A 22,060-nucleotide genomic window follows, 5' to 3' on the forward strand; every position below is an offset into this window, starting at 1 on the left:
GAAGTCAAAGTTGCACTGAAGGAACTGGCGAAGAACAAGGCTCCAGGAATTGACGGAATGCCCATTTAGATGTTTCAACAAATGAATGTTGCACCGGAGGCACTCACTCAGCAATGCCAAGAGATTTGGAAGACAGTTACCTGGCCAACTGGAAGACATCCGTATTTGTACCCAATCCAAAGAAAGGTGATCCCACAGAATGTGGAAATTTATCGAACAATATCACTAACATCACACACAAGTAAAATCTTACTGAAGGTAATTCAAAAAACAATTGCAGCAGTATACTGACAGAGAACTTCCAGAAATGTAAGCTGGATTTAGAAGAGGACATGGAACAAGGGATATCACAACTGATGTCTGGTGGAACTTGTCTCAAAGCAAAGAATACCAGAAGGATGTTTACTTATGTTTTATTGACTATGCAAAAGCATTCAAGTGTGTGGATCTTAAAGAAGTATGGATAACACTGAGAAGAATGGGAATTCCAAAACACTTAACTGTACTCATAAGGAACCTGTACAAAGAACTGGAAGCTATCAACTCTAACAGAACAAGGGGATACTACGTGGTTTAAAATCAGAAGGGAGTGCATCAGGGTTGTATTCTTTCACCACGCTTATTCAATCTGTATGCTGAGCACATAACCTAAGAAGCTGGACTATAGAAAGAACGGGGCATCAGGATTGGAGGCTCAATGACAACCTGCAATACACAGAATACACAACTTCAGTTACTGAAAGTGAGGATGACTTGAAGCACTTACTGATGAAGACTGAAGACTACAGTTTGCAGTATGGATTGTTGTTGTTGTTATGTGCCGTCGAGTCGGACCTGACTCATAGCGACCCCTCCTTGGGTTTCCGAGGCAGTATCGCTACGGAAGTAGATTGCCCAATCCAGTATGGATTACAAGGAAAAAAAAAAAAAAAAACTCACCATGTCAAGTCGGTCCCAACTCATAGCGACCCCTCCTTGGGTTTCCGAGGCGGTATCGCTATGGAAGTAGATTGCCCAACCTTCCTTCCAAGGAGTGGCTGGTGGATTTGAACCACCAGCCTTCTGGTTAGCAGTCAAATGTCTTAGGCACTATGCCACCAGAGCTCCCAGTATGGATTACACCTCAATATAAAGAAAACAAAAGTCCTCACAACTAGACCAATAAGCAGCATCACGAGACGAGGAGGAAAGACTGAAGCTGTCAAGGACTTCATATTACTTGGTTCTACAGTGAACACCAATGCAAGCACCAGTCAAGACATCAGAAGACATACTGCATTGTGTAAATCTGCTGCAAAAGACCTCTTTCAAATGCTGAAAATCAACGATGTCTCCTTGAAGACTAAAAGTACACCTAAACCCAAGCCATGGTATTTTCAATCACCTCATATGCATGTGAGAGCTGGACAACAAATAAGGAAGACCAAAGAAGAGTTGATGCTTTTGAGTTGTGGTGCTGGCGAAGAATACCGAGAGTACCATGGACTGCTGAAAGAACTAACAAATGTGTTCTGGAAGAAGTACAGCTGGAATGCTCCTTGGCAGTGAGAATGGTCAGACTTCATCTCACCTATTTTGGTCATGTTGTCAGAAGGGACCATTCCCTGGAGAAGGATGTCATGCTTGGTGGGGTGGAGGGTCGATGAAAGAAGGGGAGGCCTTCAATGAGATGGATTGATACGGTGGCTGCAATGATGGGCTCAAGTATAGCAGGGATTGTGGGGCTGGCAGGGGATCAGGCAGTGTTTCGTTCTGCTGTGCATGGGGTCGCTATGAGTCAGAAACGACTCGACAGCACTTAACAACAACAACAACTACTCTTGTCAGGGCAGAACGATGTAAAATAAGGTGCATGGAACCCTAATGTGGGTTGGCATCTGGGAAGTTGCTTTTCAGGAGGGTTTTCAACCTTTACTAAAACTAGTAAGAGTGGCTCATATGCCTAAACTGTTTACACAAATCACATCGTTACGGGGAATGGTTTGTTTTCCTTCTAAAAGTCTGGAATTTTGGTATGTTCCAGGCAGACCAAAACAAAACTCGTTGCCATCGAGTCCGTAGCAATCCTACAGAACAGAGTAGAATGGCCCCATTCAGTTTCCAAGGCTATCTATCTTTACACAAACAAACTGCCACATCTTTTTCCCATGGAGCAACTGATGGGTTCAAACCACTGACCTTTTGGTTAGCAGCCCAGCCCTTAACGACTGCACCACCAGGACTGCTTGCCTACATGACCAGCCCCTGATAAAAACCCTGGTGCTGAGTCTTTAATGAGCTTTGTTGGTTAATAACATTTCACAGTGTGTTGTCACAACTTGTTGCCAGGAGAATTTAAGTATATCCTATGTGATTCCACTAGGCGAGGACTTTACAACCTTAAGTTTGTTTTCCCCCCCCCGACTTCCTTACACATGCCTGTTCCCTGTGCTGATTATGCTTTGTATCCTCTTGCTGTAATAAATAATAGCCATGCTTATGCTTATATGTTGAGTTTTGTAAGTCTCGCAGTGAATTACCAAACCCGAACATGGTCTTAGGAACCTGCAGCACACCACCTTAAATTAGAAAAGAAAAAAAACCAGCAACAAAAATAAGCCAAAAAAAAAAGAAAAACCCACAGAAATAAATAAAACAATTGTTGGTGGAATTCAAGAAAAGAATTTTTTTAAATGATCAGAAATAAAAACTAAATTACAAAATGCTCATAAAAGAACACATTTACAGAAGAACGTTTGAATGGAAATGAAGTAAGGCAGGACACGATCTCGAAGATAAAAATGAGATAAAAAAGTGGGTAAAATGAGAGATAAAAAGAATGGATATATGCATTATTAGGGAGCTCTGATGGCATAGTGCCTAAGGCATTTGACTGCTAACCAGAAGGCTGGCATTTCAAACCTACCAGGCACTCCTCCGAAGGAAGACTGGGCAATCTACTTTTGTAGAGAGAGCCTCGGAACCCAAGGAGGGGGTCATTTATTATTGTTGTTGTTGTTATTTGCCGTCGAGTCGGACCCAACTCATAGCGACCCCTCCTTGGGTTTCCGAGGCAGTATCACTATGGAAGTAGATTGCCCCATCTTCCTTCCAAGGAGTGTCTGGTGAGTTTGAAATGCCAGCCTTCTGGTTAGCAGTCAAGTGCCTTAGGCACTACACTACCAGAGCTCCCCATTTATTATTAATATCACAAAAAGAAGAAGAAAATGGAACTGCATTGAAATTTAAAGCTATAATCCAAGAAATAAAAGCACTGAATCTACACGATGAATAGACCAACCATCTATGTGGGAAAATTTACCTAAAATGATAAACTCTAAGACTACCTCACTAACAACCATTAGATTTTAAAGAAAAAGACAACAAAATTTAAAAATACAAAACAAGGTTGGCTTAATACTAGAAAATCTATTTGGTATAACACACTAATAGATCAAGAAGAAAAATCATAAGATGATCTCCAGAAATGCTAAAATAGTCTTTGACACATTCAACTTCTATTATTAAAAGTGATGGAAACATATCAAAAGGGCACAGCAACCAGTTTTAAGGCACCCCCACAGTCCTTTATGCTCAACAATTCAAACATCAAAATGATAGTAACGGATTGGATAAAAATAAGAATTCATAGCCCCTGCTGATATAACTAAAAGGAGGAAAGGGAAAGCTCTTCCTTATATTAAAACACTAGTTAATAATGTGGCAGGAATGATGGCATTAGAAAATTAACATTTGGTTATTATCAAAGAAACTACTAATTCTCACTTGATCATCACTGAACTCTGGTAGTATAGTGCCTAAGGCACTTGACTGCTAACCAGAAGGCTGGCGGTTTAAACCCACCAGCCACTCCTCGGAAGGAAGGTTGGGCATTCCTACTTCCGTAGTGATACTGCCTCGAAACCCAAGGAGGGGTCGCTATGAGTCGGGGCCGACTCGATGGCAAATAACAACAACAACAACATCACTGAACTAGCAAACTAGTGGGTTAAGGTGTGATGAGGAACAAGCTGTTTACACAGTCTCCATGTATTTTCCCACAGAAATTTCTGAATTACAAAGGGAAAATAGTAACTTTACGGTGAAGAAACTTGGTAGGCACCACCTTATCCAGGCAGATAGTATTGTAACCAATATCACCAATCATTTAACAGAAGGAATAAATTCAAGTCTCAAATCACATTATTTTCAATATTTTAATTTTAAAGGAAGTAGTACATTCTGTATTATAAAAATAACAGTTCTAATTAAAGAAAGATGAGAGAAATGTGAGACAGAACAAAACTCTTATTTAGGAACAGAAACTAAGAATGAAATCTAAGGTTGGGAAAGCCGAGACTGCAACAAGGGGAATGCAGGTCTCCAACTGCTCACTCAACCTCTTTCATCACTATTGCCTGTCGATAATGCAAAAAGGCCCTGTTAGCTTCTCGTACAAGACCTCTAAAGTGAAAGCTTACAGTATTTTATTTTAAAATTTGAAGAGAACCAAATTTGATTGGTTTTTCCAATTCAATAAAGCATGCGTCTAGAGTATAACTGACAAAAACAAACTTAGGACTATATTAAACAGGCATTTTTCAAAATGTAATTATGCTAAAAAAAATCTGAAGTTAGGTCATCATATTCCCAATTGTACCTTGAGCAAACTGTATTTATGGAAGCCCACTTTACAGGCTTACATGAAATAGAGTTGAGAATGTTAAATGGTTAATTACGTTAGATCATGATTAAGCAGAAAAAATGGAGAATGTTTTTTCTTCTCCACAAAATTCACAAGCAAAAATTTGAATATATTTTTTAAAGTAAGGAAAATATACTGGTCATTTTCTAGTATGATTAATGTTATTACTGCAAAAGTTATAGTACACAATAGCCTAACTTTTAAAATCTATTAATTAAAAAACTATGACTCAGTAAGTATGTGCAAGGTAATTCCTGATCTAGCAAAATTCTAGTTTGACAGTTATTTGCACAATCTATTACAGGAGTGCTTCTCTAATTTTTTAAAGCGGCAACACAACCTTTTTCCTAACAAACTGTTCCACAGAATCCCCAAGTGGAAAAACTGTCCTGGTTGAACTCAGGGTGAAGTACCTAGGAGATAAACGATGTTATGTTTCTCCCTTCCAGGTCTCCATTGGAAAATCTAGGCCTCTAGAGTTTGAGGACCAAACTGAAAAGCATTACCTTAAAGTATACTGTGAAGGATTGTGAATTATAAAGAAGATACCAATTAAGATAATTTTAGTAAAACAAAACTATCTTCAGTCCACTTACCTACATTCCACATATAAGCTTGTGATCTTGCAGTGACATTTTATTCTAAGCATTTGCACACAAGGAGGACATTCTCCAGGGTGACAGGGCAAAGCACATGGATGAGGACAACCCAGCGGACGTGATTTAGAGCACCCTTCTTCACAATGAAAGCATTCTGGGCCAGCCTAATAAATAGCAAAGGAAATATATCAGCTAAGAACAAAAGTCTAATATTTCTATATATTAAAGTTATAAAGTTAGAGTCACTGTGCCCTGTTACCCACTTATCTTAGAAATGCAGCTAAACAATGGTATGTGCTCTCATTCATCTTAAAAACATTCAAAATGGAGACTATCAATGTGGTAGTTATGTTTGTGTGCCAACTTTGCTGGGCCTGGTTGAGTGGCTGAGCAGCTGGTGGTAGCTATTCCCCATGATGAGACTGGCAATCAACTCCATGGGGGAAATAAGGAGCTGAATACTGCTTTAGGAATGTGGTCTGCTTCCTGTATATAAGCAGCCGCTTTGGGAATGGTCTCTAGCCTACGGCATGCTTGTTGTTCAGCAGCCTGCCATGCTCTGCCAACCTTGGGACTTAAAATGGACTTAAATTAATGCCCTGCCACATGGTTTGGTAACATCGGGACTGTGCCATTTTATTTGTCAAGCTTGAGCTTCTCAGCTTCAGCAGCCAGCAGCTGTCTGAGGGAAGAGATGCCTCTAGCTTCAGTGGGCTGGGACCTGGAGGCAGAGCAGAAGCCCAAAGCTGAGGGCCTTTCACCCAGCCCCTTAGAGCCTGGCACTTTGAACTTGGACTTAAAGCCTCCAAATTGTAAGAATAAACTCCTGTTGGTTAAGGCCATCCCATTTGTGATGTATTCCTGTCAGCAGCACTAGGTAACCAGAACAATCAATATCACCAATATGACTATTCAAATATTTTTATTTTAACCAAATTGCCTCATTATTTAAAATGAACTTGACTATGAGTGTCCCTGGTGAAAATTTAAATTACTTCCTAAAGAATAATCAGTGGCAGAAAAATACAGAATAAAATGTTTAAATCCATTTATACCCAACAAGCAAAATAATCATCAAAGTAAAGAAATAAGTACACTGTTAACACCTAAGTAAAATTTACCGAATCAGTCAACATTTTAGAAATATTTATCTCAACTTACCAACAAGAAACACAAAGATGGAAAAAGTTAGAACGACTGTAGTTTAATTTACTGAATATCCCATCCCTTGATGTAACTAAAATTAAGTTCCATTTAAAATTGAATATATTCAGTGTAACTTATTGAGGTATCTGTCTGCTCTAGTAATTTAATAATTTAACTAATATCAGTATCTACTAAAGAAGGTTATAGATTTTTATTGTTGGATATTGTATATTTTCACGTTATAGATGAGATAAAATAAGTCCAAGGACTGTAGACATGGATACTAGATCTTAATGGTTAATTTTTTTTTTTAACTACCTGTTATAGACTGAACTGTGTCCCGCTAAAAATATGCTTAAATCCTAACTTATGTACCTGTGGTTATAAACCCACTTGGGAATGGGTGTTTCTGCTGTGCTAATGAGACACTATTAGTGTAGGGTTTGTCTTAAATCAATCTCTTTTGAGTTATGAAATTAAACAAGTAAGTCAATGTAGCAGAGACAGGGGAAGAGAGATGCCAAGCCACATAAAGACTGCTCAGGAGCAGAAGCTCAAAAGAAAAAAGGACCTGCCCTCCAGAGCTGGCAGATAGCGAGCCTTCCCCTACAGCCAGCACCCTGAGTTCAGGCTTCTAGCCTCAACTATCAGAAAATAAAATAAAGCCACCCATTTGTGACACCACCATTCCTAAGTCCAGCCATGATTTCAATAATTAATAAAATTCTGAGCTATTTGACATTTACAATTAAATTTTTTTAAAAAAAGTGTTTCAATGAAAACATTTTATAAATAAATGTTTAATTTATTTTAAAAGGCATATTCATTTATTCCACACATATTTATTCAACATTTATGCACTACGCAAGCAGCACTGGTGGTACAAAGGTTAAATGCACCCACCAGTCACTCCACAGGAGAAACATGTGGCAATATGCTCCCGCGTAAAGATTTAGAGCCTTGGGAACCTATGAGGCAGTTCTACTCTGTCCTACAGAGTTGCTATGAATCAGAATTGATTCAACAACAATGGGTTCAGTTTGAGATGTACCAGGCATTGTTCCAAGCACTGTAATTGTTGTTGCTGTTATGTGCCGTTCCCCGTCGAGTCAGACTCGACTCACAGCCACCCCTCCTTGGGTTTCCAAGGTGGTATCACTACGGAAGTAGATTGCCCAAACTCCCTTCCGATTAGTGACTGCTAGGTTTGAACCACCAGCTTCTGGTTAGCAGTCAAGTGCCTTACGCACTACGCTACCAGAGCTCCTATTCCAAGTACTAAGTATATTAAAAACACAACACATCTCTAGTTCCATGGAACTTACATTTAAGGGCGGTAGGTAATGAGCATAATATAATGTCTTCATAAATATTATGAACAAAAAGCTAGATAAGAAAGTATGATGGCAGCAAAAGAAAGAAATCTGTCAGATTAAGTCCATACTTGAACTGAAATTGAGTTAAAAAAGGGAGAAAGCCCTAACAATAAAGAGTTCCACAGAACTTTGAGGTAAGAAAAAATTGTGGGAAGTTCAAATAGCAAAAACTGAACCAGAAGTAAGCAAGAAAGAGAGTGATGAGAAAAGAGGTAGGAAAGGGAGTCAGGAGATGGATCATAGCCTTACAGATCTAGGGAAGATCTCTGGATTTTATTCGGAGAGTGCTCAAAAGCTCCTGAAGGCTTTTGAGCAGGATGATGATGTCTGATTTATAGTTTTAAAAAAGATTAATCTGGTTGAGAGATGAAGTGGAAGCAGGAAGACTAATTAGTAAAATACCACAGAAATCTAAGAGGTGATGGTGACTTGGATGAAGATGTTAGTGGCAGAATGTAAGAGAAACGGTTAGATTCAGCACCTGCTTTCAAGATAAACTCTGCTTGTGGGTCAAGGGAAAGGAAGAAAAGAAATAATGAAATGAAGCTTAAGTTTTTTTTTCACTTATTCTGCATTAACCACATCTGCTAATATTATTATGATTCCCTATAGAATGGAAGTCTAGGAAAATACTAAAATTTTTTTTAAATAAAGCTTAGTATTATATAAAATGTAATTAACTGTATTTGCTTTTCCTCATAAAATTCTTAAGCAATTCTCGAATGGTTGATTCCTCATGTACTTTTAGTGAATTTCACACACACTTACACACCTATCTGTGATGCTATTCACTTTACTTTCCAACCAACAATTTGTTGGCACTGTGAACGTTATCTACCATACGTGCCAGCTTTGAACCATAGCTGAGGAGTGAATACTCCAGACTAGATAACTGAAAGGACAGAAGTGGAGCTGGCAATGCTAACTACCATCTTAAAAGATACATAATTTCTGAATTTGTATCATGAAATAAAATCCTATGTTAACACTGGTATAATATATTAAGAGTTCCACATTAGAAGGCAGAAAGATAGGACAAAATACACACACTTAAAGTTGCCTGTCTGAAAGTAAGGAAGAAGAGTGGATGAGAGCCACACAAAAAAAAAAAAAAGGAAAAGAGAAGCTACAGCAAAATGGAAAAATATTTATGGTAAAATTGTGGATAAAAAGTGGTTTGAACGCACTGTTAAGTACATTAGACCTAAGGATCTTACCTTGTTTTTGCCTGTGCAGCCATCAATTTCAGTTACTTTGTGGCATTCTTTCATACAAGTATGATTCTGACAATTTAAGATTCGTCCACAGACTCTCTTACAAGAGTAAGGTCCTACAGCATGGCATGGTAGTGGACTTATCTAAAACAAAATAGGTAAATCAGTACAACACAAACAGAAACTTTTGTACTCATATTTCTGAAATGACTTTGCTATCATTTAAGAACAAGTTTCAAAGAGGTCTAGCAAGTTTTCACTAAAACACTTATAATTAACTAAAATCTACAAACCCAAAGCTTTGATCATAAATGGTAAGGAAAATAGTTCTGACTCTCAATACTGCCCATTACAATAACCAACACCAAACCAAACCTGCTGCCATCAAGTTCTATCCAACTGAAAGCAACGCTACAGGACAGAGCACAGGTGTCCCATGGGTATTCCAAGGCTGAAATGTAAATGGAAACAGAATGCCTCATCTTTCTCCTGTGAAGTGGCTGGTAGGTTTGAACCACCAATCTTTTCGTTAGCAGCTGAATGCCTTAACTGTCATGCCACCAGAGATACAGCTTTGCTTAATACAAACTAATTGAGTGACCTTGTTGTGGTTGTTGTTGTTGATGAATTCATAGCTACTCTGCCTTAAGTTTCTGAGGTGATATCACTACAGAAGTAGACTGCCCAACGTTCCTTCTGAGGAGTGGCTGGTGAGTTTGAACCGCAGCCTTCTGGTTAGCAGTCAAGTACCTTAGGCACTACGCTACCTATCAGAGCTCCTAATTGAGGGACCTTAGAGAAGGCAAAATACCTTTCTCCTTAGCTGCCATGAAGACTAAATGAGATAATATGGGTAAAGTGCCTGCCTACTATGTAATAAGGACTCACTGAGTAATAGTTATTATTTAAACCAATGTAACCTACTAAAAAAATTCAGAAGATTGATGCCAAAAAGCAAAACATTACATTCCTAGAAAGTAAATTTAAAATAATTCTGTAGTAAATGCACACAGACAACGTAATTCTCAAGTAAAAGCAGTGCGTATTTTTAAAATTAGTAGATAAATTGTTGTAATCTGCACAACACTAAAATAATAATACTTTGACTTTGTTATTTCTAACAATCCTAATATTGAAGAAGTTATAGAAAAACAGCTTCATTTAGTATCTACTGCCTCACTCACCTCATGTTTCCCAAGACATTCCCTGCAAGGAAAAAGTAAAATATAATGAAATCACTACATTTTTCAAAAAAGATTTCTAAATTAAAGATGGTATTCCCACCAGTACGTTTCATTAAAGGTAAAAAAATAAACGCATACCTAACAAATTTTATTAAATTAAAAAAAAAAAAAAAGGTTTCACTTTAAAAAAATAAATGAAATCTGGTTACTTGCCTCGGTAAAATAATCAAAGGATTTCTATTCTCCCATAAGTACTTACGTACTGTCTAGTTATCTGATGCTGCTGGAACAGAAAACATTAAGTGGATGGCTTTTACAAAGAGAAATTTATTATTTCCTCACAGCTTAGACGGCTAAACATCCAAACTCAGAGTGCTACATCGAAAGAAAGACTTTATCAGCTCTGGGGGACAGTGCTTGTAAGTTTAGCTAGTTCGTGAGGGAGATACCCATATAGCTTGATATAAATTTTCCCCCATCTCTGCTTCTTTTGTTTAATCTCCTTTATATCTCAAAAGAGACTAACTTAAGACAAATTCTAAACTAATCCTGTCTCATTAACATAACAACCAACCCATTCCCAAATGGGACTGAACCCTCAGGCATAGAGGATTTACAACGCATAGTTTAGCGGTAACACAATTCAAACCCTAACACACACTATAAAATATTTTCTGACAAAGCGTATTTGTAAGACAGCTATGGTGAAAACTACTTAATAAATTGGAATAATGAAAAATCTTTTAAAATTATACAGTGACTGTTATTGTTCTTCTAATTTCCTTGATATATTACCACCTAAAAAAGATGGAATTATCGGTATGATCTGGTAAAAAATAATTACCAAAAAACGAGTAACAAATAGTTACTACTTGTCACATAAATGAGAATCTAATGTCACACTAAATGAAAAGCTGGTAACCAAATGTCATGCCTTTTGCCATCACACTACTTTTAAAACTTTCAATGTAGTATTTAAATGTCTGCTCTATGAGATCCTTGGAAGGAAGACTGGGTGATCTACTTCCATACAGATGAGACCGTCTTGGAAACTCAAGGAGTCGTCACTATGAGTTGGAAATGACTCCATGAGAATCGTCAGCACAAGGAATTGTTCTTAGGTGCTGTCAAATGGGATATGACTCTTAGCAACCCTAATACTACAGAATGAAACACTGCCAGTCCTGACCCAGCCTCACAATCCATGCTATGCCTGAATCAATCACTGTAAACATGGTGTCAATCATCTCACTAAGGGCCTTACCCTTTTTCATTGACCCTCTACTTTACTAAGCATGATATCCTTCTTCAGGAAATGGTGCCTTCCAACAACATGACTGCGGTGTAGTAAATTACTTAGTGTGGCTTTTCTACCCTTAAGTCTTTGTAAACTCCAAGGTGGGATTTTCTATGAGCAACTGAGGAGCTCCTGATTGCTGAAGTTGTCCACCTGGAGTATTCCTATTGGGAGTGGCACAAAACAATGTTCTGGAGTATTTCTATTGGGAGTGGCACAAAACAATGTTCTGGGAGGTGCCCACTCTTTCTCACGTGCTTAGAGTTCTGATGCTATGATTGGCTAGTTTGACCACCCTGCCAGGCTCAAAAGGAGACCTCCTAGAGGCAGAACTCTCTCTGACTGCTGGTTGAGGAAGACGTGCTGCCAAAAGAGACACGTGCCCCTGACACGTGCTGCTGGGAAAGAGATGCAAGAGACATGCATCGCTGAGTGAGACACCAAGGGACCAGCACTGCTGGGAAAGAGACTGTGAGAGACTGTTGGCTGAGGGACGGTGGGCTGGGAGAGAGACTGAGCGTTCTTCCTGAACTTGAGTTGTAGCCTGGTGCTTCCCTAATAAACCCCGTGAGTTCTGTGTGGCCACTGCAGTGAATTATCGAACCTAGGAGAGAGGTGGTGGTGCTTTGGGAGGAACGGTTGGAGAAAGGGCTGGAGGGAGGCAGCATGTCTGGCCTGGCAGGAATAGGCCTTGGGTTACTGCTGGTAATCCTGTCTTCCTCTTGTGGGATTAGAGGAGGTCAAAACATGCGGCCACTTCACCGTTTTTGCAATGACCAACATGGCCATTATGGCTTCTAAGGTATATTCTGGCTGCACTCTTTTTCGAGGACAGCTTTGTTCGTTCTGAAGTCCACAGGATTTTCAGTATTCTTCACCAACACCACAATTCAAAGCTATCAAGTCTTCTTCAGTCTTGCTTATTCATTGTCCAGCTTTCACATGCACATGAGGCAAGTGAAAATACCATAGCTTGGGTTAGGAACACCTTACTGGCATCTTTGCTCCTTAACACTTTAAAGAAGTCTTCTGCAGCAGATTTGCCCAGAGCAACATGGCATCTCATTTCTTGACTGCTGCTTTTGTGGGTGTTGATTGTGGATCCAAGTAAAATTAAATCCTTGACTTTAACCTTTTCTCCATTTATTGTGATGTTGGTCTAGTTTTAATAAGGATTTTGTGTGTGTGTGTGTGTGTTAACATGTAATCCATACTGAATGTAGTTTTTGATCTTTCATCAGTATGTGCTTCAAGTCATCTTCACTTTCAGCAAGCAAGGTTTTGTCATCTGCATATCGCAGGTTGTTAATGAGTCTTCCTCCAGTCCTGATGCTGCATTCTTCATTACACAGTCAAACCCTCTCAGATTTGTTCAGCATACACATTGAGTAAGTGTGCTGAAAGGATACAACTTCAATGCACACCCTTCCTGATTTTAAACCATGCAGTATCCTCTTGTTCTGTTTGAATGGCATCCTCCTGATCTATGTACAGATTACCCGTGCACACAATTAAATCATCTGTAATTCCCATTCTTCTAAACGTTATCCATAATTTGTTAAGATCCACACAGTCAAATGTTTTTGCACAGCCAATAAAACATAAGTAAACATCTTTCTGGTGTTCTCTACTTTCAGCCAAGAATCATCTGACATCAGCAGTGATATTCCTACTTCCAAGTCCTCTTCTGAATCCAGCTTGAACTTCTGGAAGTTACCTGCCAATACACTACTGCAACTGTTTTTGAATGATCTTCAGCAAAATCTTATCTGAATGTGATATTAATGATATTGTCCAATAATTTCCACTTTCTGTTGGATCACCTTTCTTCAGAATGGGCACAAATATTGGTTTCTCCCAGTTGGCCAGGTAGCTGTCTTCCAAATTTCTTGGCATAAACCAGTAAGCACCTCTACCACTACATCTGTTTGTGTAAACATTTCAATGGTTATTTTGTCAATTCCCGGAGCTTTGTTTTCACCAAATCCTCCTGTGCAGGTTGGACTTCTTCCTCCAATACCATTGGTTCTGGATCATATGCTACCTTCTGAAATAGCTGTACATCAACCAATTCTTTTTGGTACGGTGGCTCTGTATTCCTTCCATCTTGTTTTGATGCTTCCTGCATCACTTAATATTTTGCCCTTAAAATCCTTAAATATTGCAAGTCAAGGCTTGAATATTTTCTTCAGTTCTTTCACCTTGAGAAATGCCAAATGTGTTCTTCCCTTTTGGTTTTCTAACTCTATGTCTTTTTACATTTTATCATAATACTTTTATCTTTTCAAGCCACCCTTTGAAATCTTCTGTTCAGCTCTTTCATTACATCATTTCTTCCATTCACTTTAGCTACTTTCTGTTCAAGAGCAAGTTTCAGTCTCTTCTGACATCCATTTTCATTTTTTCTTCCTTTCCTGTCTTTTTAATGGCCTTTGCTTTCTTCATTTATGATATTCTTGATGTCATCCCAGAACTCATCTGGTCTTCAGTCATTGGTATTCAAAGCATTATATCTACTCTTCACATGATCTCTAAATTCAGGTGGATATAATCAAGGTTGTATTTTTCTTCCCATGGCCTAAACATAATTTTCCTCATTTTCAACTCAAGCTTACCTATGAGCAATTGATGGTCTGTTCCAGGCCTTATTTTGACTGATGACACTGATCCTCTCCAATAACTCTTTCACATATGTAGTTAATTTGATTCCTGTGTTTTCCATCTCGCAAGGTCCATGTGTACAATCACCACTTACATTGTTGAAAAAGGGTATTTGCAATGAGTGTGTCATTGGTCTTGCAAAATTATATCATGAGATCTCCAATCATTCATATTGCCAAGGCCAGGTTTTCCAACTACTAATGTTTCCTCTTTGTTTCCAACTTTCGCATTCCAAACATCGGTAATTATCAATACATTTTGACTGCAAGTTTGGTCAATTTCAGACTGTAGAAGTTGGTAAAAATCTTCAATATCTTCATTTTTGGCTTTAGTGGTTAAGTATAAATTTGAATAATAGTAGTATTAACTAGTCTTCTTTGCAGGCATATAGATATTATCCTATCACTAACAGCACTGTATTTCAGGACAGATCTTGAAATGTTCTTTTGATGATGAATGCAATGCCATTCCTCTTCAGTTTGTTATTCCAGGCACAGGAGACCATGAGCGTCTGATTCAAAATGGCATAATTCCCTTTTAGCTCACTATGCCTAGGATACAGATCTTTATTCATTTCATTTCATTTCATTATGTCAGCTTCCAATTTTCCTAGATTTCATACTTCGAACATCCCATGTTCTGATTATTAATGAATGTTTGCAGCTGTTTCTTCCCATTTTGGGTCATACCGTATCAGCAAATGAAGGTTCCAGAAGCTTTATACCATCTTTGTCATCATTAAGGCCAACTCTACTTTGAGGAGACAGCTCTTTCCCAGTTGTATTTTGAGTGCCTTCCAACCCGAGGGGTTCATCTTCCAGCACTATATCAGATAATGCTTCACTGCTATTCATAACGTTTTCAGTGACCAAGTTTTTCAGAAGTGGATGGCCCTGTCCTTCTTCCTAGTCTTTCTTAGTCTGGAAGCTCTGTTGAAACCTTCCACCATCGGTGACTCTGCTGGTATTTAAAATACTAGTGGCATAGCCTCCAGCCTCACAGCAACATGCAAGCCACCACAGTATGACAAACTGACAGTCGAAGCATAAAGAATAGATTCCAATAAAATTCAGTTTAACGTGTACTGAATGTCGCCTTTTTTAATGAGGCATTACCTGGAAGAAGTGATAGATTTATAAAAAAATCTCTACCCTTGACTTCAAGAAATTGATGATGTAGAACCATAAACCGTATTTTCTTTTTCAAAGAGTAGGATGTAGCCATAGAAGATTTTCATAAACATTGTAACACTTTCAGAATTTGAATGTTAATGCTGTATAAGTAAACAATGAACAATATTTAAAACCTTATCCAAGAAGAAAACATTAGCGAATGTATTTAGGTCTTCTCATTGCTGGGAGCTCTGGAGGCATAGTGCCTAAGGCATCTGACTGCTAACCAGAAGGCTGGCAGTTCAAATCCACCAGGCACTCCTCGAAGGAAAACTGGGCAATCTACTTCCGTAGAGATACCACCTTCTTGGAAACCCAAGAAGGGGTCACTATGAGTCAGATTCGACTGGACGGCAGTGAGTTTTTTTTTTCCTTTTGTTCTTATTGCTAGATGCTGCCAAGTCAGCACAAATTCATGGCAACTCTCATATATAACAGAATGAGACACTGCTTGGTCGTGTGCTATCTACAGTTGTGGTATGCCTGAATACAGTACATGGTCACTGTGTATCCTGAATGTCTTCCAACCTTGGGAGCTTATCTTCTAGCACTGTACAGAACAATATTCTATTGCACATCAGAGGGTTTTCATTGACTAATTTTTGGTAGCACATTACCAGGCCTTTGCTCCTAGACTTTCTTAGTCTGTGAAAATTCCTCTGAAACCTATCTACCATGAACAATGCTGCTGGTACCTGAAAAACTGATGGCACAGCTTCCAGTATCATAGCTAAATACAAACCACCATAGAATAACAAACAAACAAGTGGTATAGTAATCTTGGCAGTAGACTTAGTAACCCTTGTATTTGACAATTACAATCAATCACCTCTGCTTCAACTGAGATTCAGAAATAGCTGTCGGTGATCACGTGACATATTCATGTTGTTGTTGTTGTTCTGCTGTCGAGTCAGTCCCGACTCATAGCGACCCCTCCTTGGGTTTCCGAGGCAGTATCACTACAGAAGTAGGATTGCCCAACCTTCCTTCTGAGGAGTGGCTGGTGGGTTTGAACTGCCAGCCTTCTGGTTAGCAATCAAGTGCCTTAAGGCACTATGCTACCAGAGCTCCCGACATACTCATATCTAGTTTAAAATCCCCAATTTCATTTACCCGTATTAATAGTGTGGTGGTGTAGTGAATTACTTAATATGGCCCTCTTGCCATAGTCTTGCAATACTCCCACCAAAAGTCTCAGTGGAACTATGCAAATAAGGTGCTTATGGCCCACCAAGTGGATGGGACAGCTTGCTAATAATAAAGTGCATGGCTCCCTTGTGTGGGTAAAAACCAAAAGCAAACCAAACTCACTGCTGTTGAGTCAGTCCCAACTCATAGTGACTGCTCCTTGGGTTTGCAAGGCAGTATCTCTATGGAAGTAGATTGCCCAGTCTCCCTTCAAGGAGTGCCTGGTGGATTTGAACTGGTGGATGTGAACCACCAGCCTTCCAGTTAGCAGTCAAATGCTTTAGGCACTACACCACCAGAGCTCCTCTGGGTGGGACCACACAAATAATGTATATGAAACCCTAATGAGAGGAATAGTCAGTTTTGCTATACCACTGGCTTAAAAGATAGCATAGTGCCTAAGGCACTTGACTGCTCACCCGAAGGCTGGCGGTTCAAACCCACCAGCCACTCCTCGGAAGGAAGGTTGGGCAATCCTACTTCCGTAGTGATACTGCCTCGGAAACCCAAGGAGGGGTCGCTATGAGTCGGGGCCGACTCGATGGCAAACATCAACAACAACAACAACAATTCCAAAGCAGAGACTGGACTTCATGACGACCAAGGAAGAAAAGCCAGGAGTGGACATCAGCAATGATATTCCTACATCCATGTCCTCTTCTGAATCCAGCTTGAACTTTTGGAAGTTACCTGCCATAGTGTGTACTATGGACTGGGGCTCATTGACTGGGGCCCCTGCACTGGGAGCCTCCTAGACCCAGGAGACAGAGAGAGACACGTAACACCAGAGAGATGGTGAGAAGTGGTGGCAGAGAGACAGTGACTACAGAGGCAACAGAACCAGGATACCAGCAGGAGACAGTGTAGTGAGATTCCCAGTCCAAAGAGTGAGAAAGGTGAGCTACTTTGGGCAAGAGACTTGCTGGCAAAATGGGGTTTCTCAGACACTTGTCAGTGGAGCTAGACTAGCAAACCCACAGAGCTGAGTGCCTTCCGACTTGAGGCTTACTGGTGGAGTAGGATGCCTCTGGGCACTTACTGGCAGAACTAAAAGAACTCTGTAATACTTAATGGAGCAAAGCAGTAGACAGGTGGTGGTTGCTTTGGAAGGAACAACTGGTAGAAGGGCTGGAGGGAGGCAGCATGTCTGGCCTTGCAGGAATAGGCCTTGAGTTACTGATGTGTGTGATCCTGTCTTCCTCTTGTGGGGTAAGGGAGGTCAGGAGATGTGGCCTCCCTGCCCCTTTGGCAGTTTACACAAGATCAAATTGACCTGAATCCATGTATAACACCACACTGGCTCTTCAAGCTGATAGCAACTAAGATGAGTATTATACAGAAAACATTTGAGTTTTCTAAACCAACTTCCGGGAGCTCTGGTAGCATAGTGCCTAAGGCACTTGACTGCTCACCAGAAGGCTGGCGGTTCAAACCCACCAGCCACTCCTCGGAAGGAAGGTTGGGCAATTCTACTTCCGTAGTGATACTGCCTCGGAAACCCAAGGAGGGGTCGCTATGAGTCGGGGCCGACTCGACGGCAAATAACAACAACAACAACAAACCAACTTCCATTCCCCCCTTCCTCCATGCCAGAAGAACACAGGTATGGTATAGTAAATTACATGGTATGGCTTTTCTAATTGCAAACAATTAAGTTGTTTACAGTCTTTGTAGCTCCCACTGGATTACGGGGTGGCACCATGCAATTTAAACTCCTGATTATTAAAGTTATCCACTTGGGGTATTTCTGTTGGAGCAGTACGAATCTTTTGGGAAGTCTGCTTTCTCTTTCAGGTGTGCAGAATTCTGATGTTGGGACTGGTTACTTTTGCCACTCTGCCAGGCTTAAAATGAGCCCTCTTAGAGGCGGAAAAGAATCTCTGACTGCCAGCTGAGAGAGACAGACATGCACCTGAGAGAGACCGACACCCATCTGAGAGATGGCGGCAGTGGAACCAAGATAGAGTGGCAGGCTTACCAGGTCCACAGAGGCAGAAGCCAGGCCAACAGGCCAAGGGCCAGTGAGGCATGTCTAAGAGCACAGCAGAGGGGAGACGATCCTGACCAAAGAACTGTATTCTGAGCACATTCCAAACTTGAATTGTAGCCTCTTGCTTCCCTAATAAACCCCATCATCTGTGAGTTCTGTATGGCACTGCAGTAAATTATCAAACCCAGCAGAGAGGTAGTGGGTGCCATAGGAGGGATGGTTGGTGTCAAGGTTGGTTAAAAGGGCTGGAGGATGGTAGCACATCTGGCCTCATAAGAACAGGCCTTGGGCTGTTGATGGTGATTCTGTATTCATCTTATATAGTTAAAGGAGGTCAGAAGATGCCGCCTCCGTCCCCCTTTAGCACCAGGTTTTATTCTAAGTATCCAATCTTCTCTATTTGTACAGCTCCAGTCATGGTAATATAATTTCCCTATCTAGGGACTGGGAGCTCTGGTAGCACAGTGTCTAAGGCACTTGACTGCTAATCAGAAGGCTGGCAGTTCAAACCCACCAGCCACTCCTCAGAAGGAAGGTTGGACAATCTACTTCCATAGTGATACTGTCTCAGAAACCCAAGGAGGGGTCACTATGAGTTGGGTCCAACTCCACGACACACAGCAACAATAACAACATCCAAGGACTGGTTTTAGAAATGATATTCTGACCTTATTCTGACTAATGAAGTGTGAACAGAGTTCTGCTACAGGGCTTCTTGGAAAGGTTTCCTCACTCATTTGAAAAAAAGACAAAATCCCAAAGAGGCCACCGGAAAACTTTTAGAGCTAATAGAGTAATTTAGCAAAGGTGCAGGACATAAGTTCAACAAACAATAATCAATTGGATTTCTATACACCAGCAATAAGAAATCTCAAAGGGAAACAATTCTATTTACAATAGGATCTAAGAGAAAAAAACACCCAGAAATAAATCTAACCAGAGGCATGAAGGGCTTAGCTGATGAAAACTATAAAACACTGCTGAAGGCAATTAAAGGCAGCTTAAATAAATGGAAAGATGCTCCATATTCATGGCTGGAAGGCTTAATATTGTTAAGATGTCAATACTACACAAAATGATCTATACATTCAATGTAATTCATCAAAATTCCAAGTCTTCTTTACCAAAAAAACAAACAAATCTATTGCCATTAACTCAATTCCAACACATAATGACCTTATAGGACAGAACAGAACTGCCTCATAGGGTTTCCCAAGGCTGTAAATCTTTACAGAAGCAGACTTTCTCTCACAGAATGGTGGTGAGTTCAACCACTGACCTTTTGGCTAGCAGCCAAATGCTTTAGCCACTGAGCCACCAGAGTTCCCATCTTCTTTACACAAACAGAAAACTCAATCCTCAACTTTAGGTGGGATGGCAAGAGGCCCCTAACAGCTAAATCAATGTTGAAAGAGAAGAACAACATGAAAGGCCTCACACTTCTTGATTCTGAAACATATTACACAACTATATTAAAGTAACTATACAGTCTGGTAAAGGTATAAAAATAGACACAAAAACCAATGAATGTGCAAACTAAAACCATAAAATTCTTAGAAGAATAAACAAAGGCAACACTGTCAGACCTAGCTTTTAACAATGGATTATCTAATTTAAAAAAGCACAAGCAGCAAAAGACAAATAAATGGGTCTTCATAAAAATTTAAAACTTTGGTTCATCAAGACTTTACCAAAAAAGTGAAAAAACAAGCCACTAACTGGGAGAGTATCTTCAGAAACCGTACGTCTGACAAAAACCTAATAACCAAAATATAACCACAAAAAGAGACAAATAACCCAATGTTATAGACTGAATTGTGCCCCCAAAAATATGTATTGTGTATCTTAACCTCTAACCCAGCTGTTATAATTCCATTTCAGAATGGGTTTTGTTATGTTAATGAGACAGGATTAGCAAAAGGTGTGTTTTAAACCAATCTCTTTTCCAGACAGAAAAGAGATTAAACAAGCAAGTGAAAGCAGCAGATAGAGGAAGAGAGATGCAAAGCCATAAGCAGAAACAGAGAGATAAGGATCTTCTTCCAGAACTGACAGAAAAAGCCTTCCCCTAGAGTCAGTGCTCTGAATTTGAACTTCTTAGCCTGCTAAACTGTGAGAAAATAAATTTATGTGTTAAAACTACCACTTGTGATATTCTGTTATAGCTGCACTAGATAATTAAGACACCCAATCATACAATGTGCAAGGGACTTGAATAAACATTTCAAGAAATGTCAAATGGACAGTCAAATGGCCACCAACACACGAAAAGATGCACAGCATCATTAGCCATCAGAGATGCAAATCAAAACTAAAATGAAACCATTTCACTCCCACTAACATGGCTAAGAAAAAGAAACACAGAAGACAGTAAATGTTGGCAAGGATGTGGGGAAACTAAAACCCTAACTCATTGCTGGTGGGAATGCAAAATGGTACGGCCTTTTTGGAAAACAGGAGCTCTGGTGGCGTAGTGCCTAAGGCAGTTGACTGCTAATCAAACAGCAGTGGATCCTTAAAAAACTAAAACTAGAACTACCATATGACCCAGCAATTATACTCCTAGGTATATAACCAAAAGACTTGAAAGCAGAAACTCAAAGAGACTTCTTTATCAATGTTCACTGAAGCACTATACACAACAGACAAAATGTGAAAACAAGCTAAAATGGCCATCAACAGATGGAAAAACAAAATGAGGTAAATACATACAATGGAATACTACTCAGCCAATAGAAGAAATGAAATCTTGATACATGCTACAATATGAACAGTGCTGGAAGACACTATACAGTTGAGCTAAGTAAGTCAATCACAAAAAGAACAAACATTGTTATGACCTCATTTACACAGAAAGACAAGATCAGACAAATATATAGACAACAGTTTGTTAGTAGTTATCAGGGGCAGAAGGGAGGGGAAAAGGGGAGGTTAACAGTGATGGAAATAGTATATGGATTAAGGGTAGAGTTGCACAGTCAATTCTTGTTACTGCCATCAATTGTATGGCTGTAAAAAGTTGAACTGGCGTAAGTTGTGTGATAAATTTACAACAATGGCAAAAAAAGTGGATGCTGACGCTGCTTATGCACAACTAAACAGCTCATAGGATTTGATTCCTTGGTTTGGAGGTATAGGGTTACGGTTTCATGGGACTTCCCAGTTTACTGGCCTAATGACATGTTTAGTGTCTCTGTACTACCTCTTAGTTTGATGAGTAGTATCTGGGGTCTTAAAAGCTTACAAGTGGCCATTCAAGGCACACCAATTGTTTTCCATTCACCTGGCACAAAAAAGAAAAGTTAGGAATAGAAGGAAGGTATGGAATATGTGGCTAACTGTCTCCATGAACAACTGCCTCCTTTGCCATGAGACCAGAAGGACTGGATAGCTCCCAGCTACCATTTCTGGACATTTTGATCAAAGATTCCACAGAAGAATCTTGATCAAAAAAGGGTAAAATCTAGGAAGCTGCCATCTAGATGCAACAACGGGTCTCTCCTCATCAAGAAGAAAGAAGAAAACCAAAATTAATGGAAACAATCAGTC

At 39.7% G+C, this 22,060-nt stretch overlaps 1 protein-coding gene across 1 annotated transcript in view; it reads right to left on the reverse strand.

The window, feature by feature from the left end:
• Positions 1 to 22,060, reverse strand: part of NFXL1 (nuclear transcription factor, X-box binding like 1) — a 111,231-nt gene that overhangs the window by 49,112 nt on the left and 40,059 nt on the right. The window contains exons 15-17 of the mRNA XM_007949445.1: positions 10,204 to 10,225; positions 9,023 to 9,163; positions 5,281 to 5,447 (exon numbers count right to left, since the gene is read on the reverse strand). Coding sequence (XP_007947636.1) covers positions 5,281 to 5,447; positions 9,023 to 9,163; positions 10,204 to 10,225 — 330 coding nt within the window. The remainder of the gene's footprint in view (positions 1 to 5,280; positions 5,448 to 9,022; positions 9,164 to 10,203; positions 10,226 to 22,060) is intronic.

This window comes from Orycteropus afer, unplaced genomic scaffold (genome assembly GCF_000298275.1).
Source record: "Orycteropus afer afer isolate SDZICR_OR568_19922 unplaced genomic scaffold, OryAfe1.0 scaffold00246, whole genome shotgun sequence".
NCBI lineage: Eukaryota > Metazoa > Chordata > Mammalia > Tubulidentata > Orycteropodidae > Orycteropus > Orycteropus afer.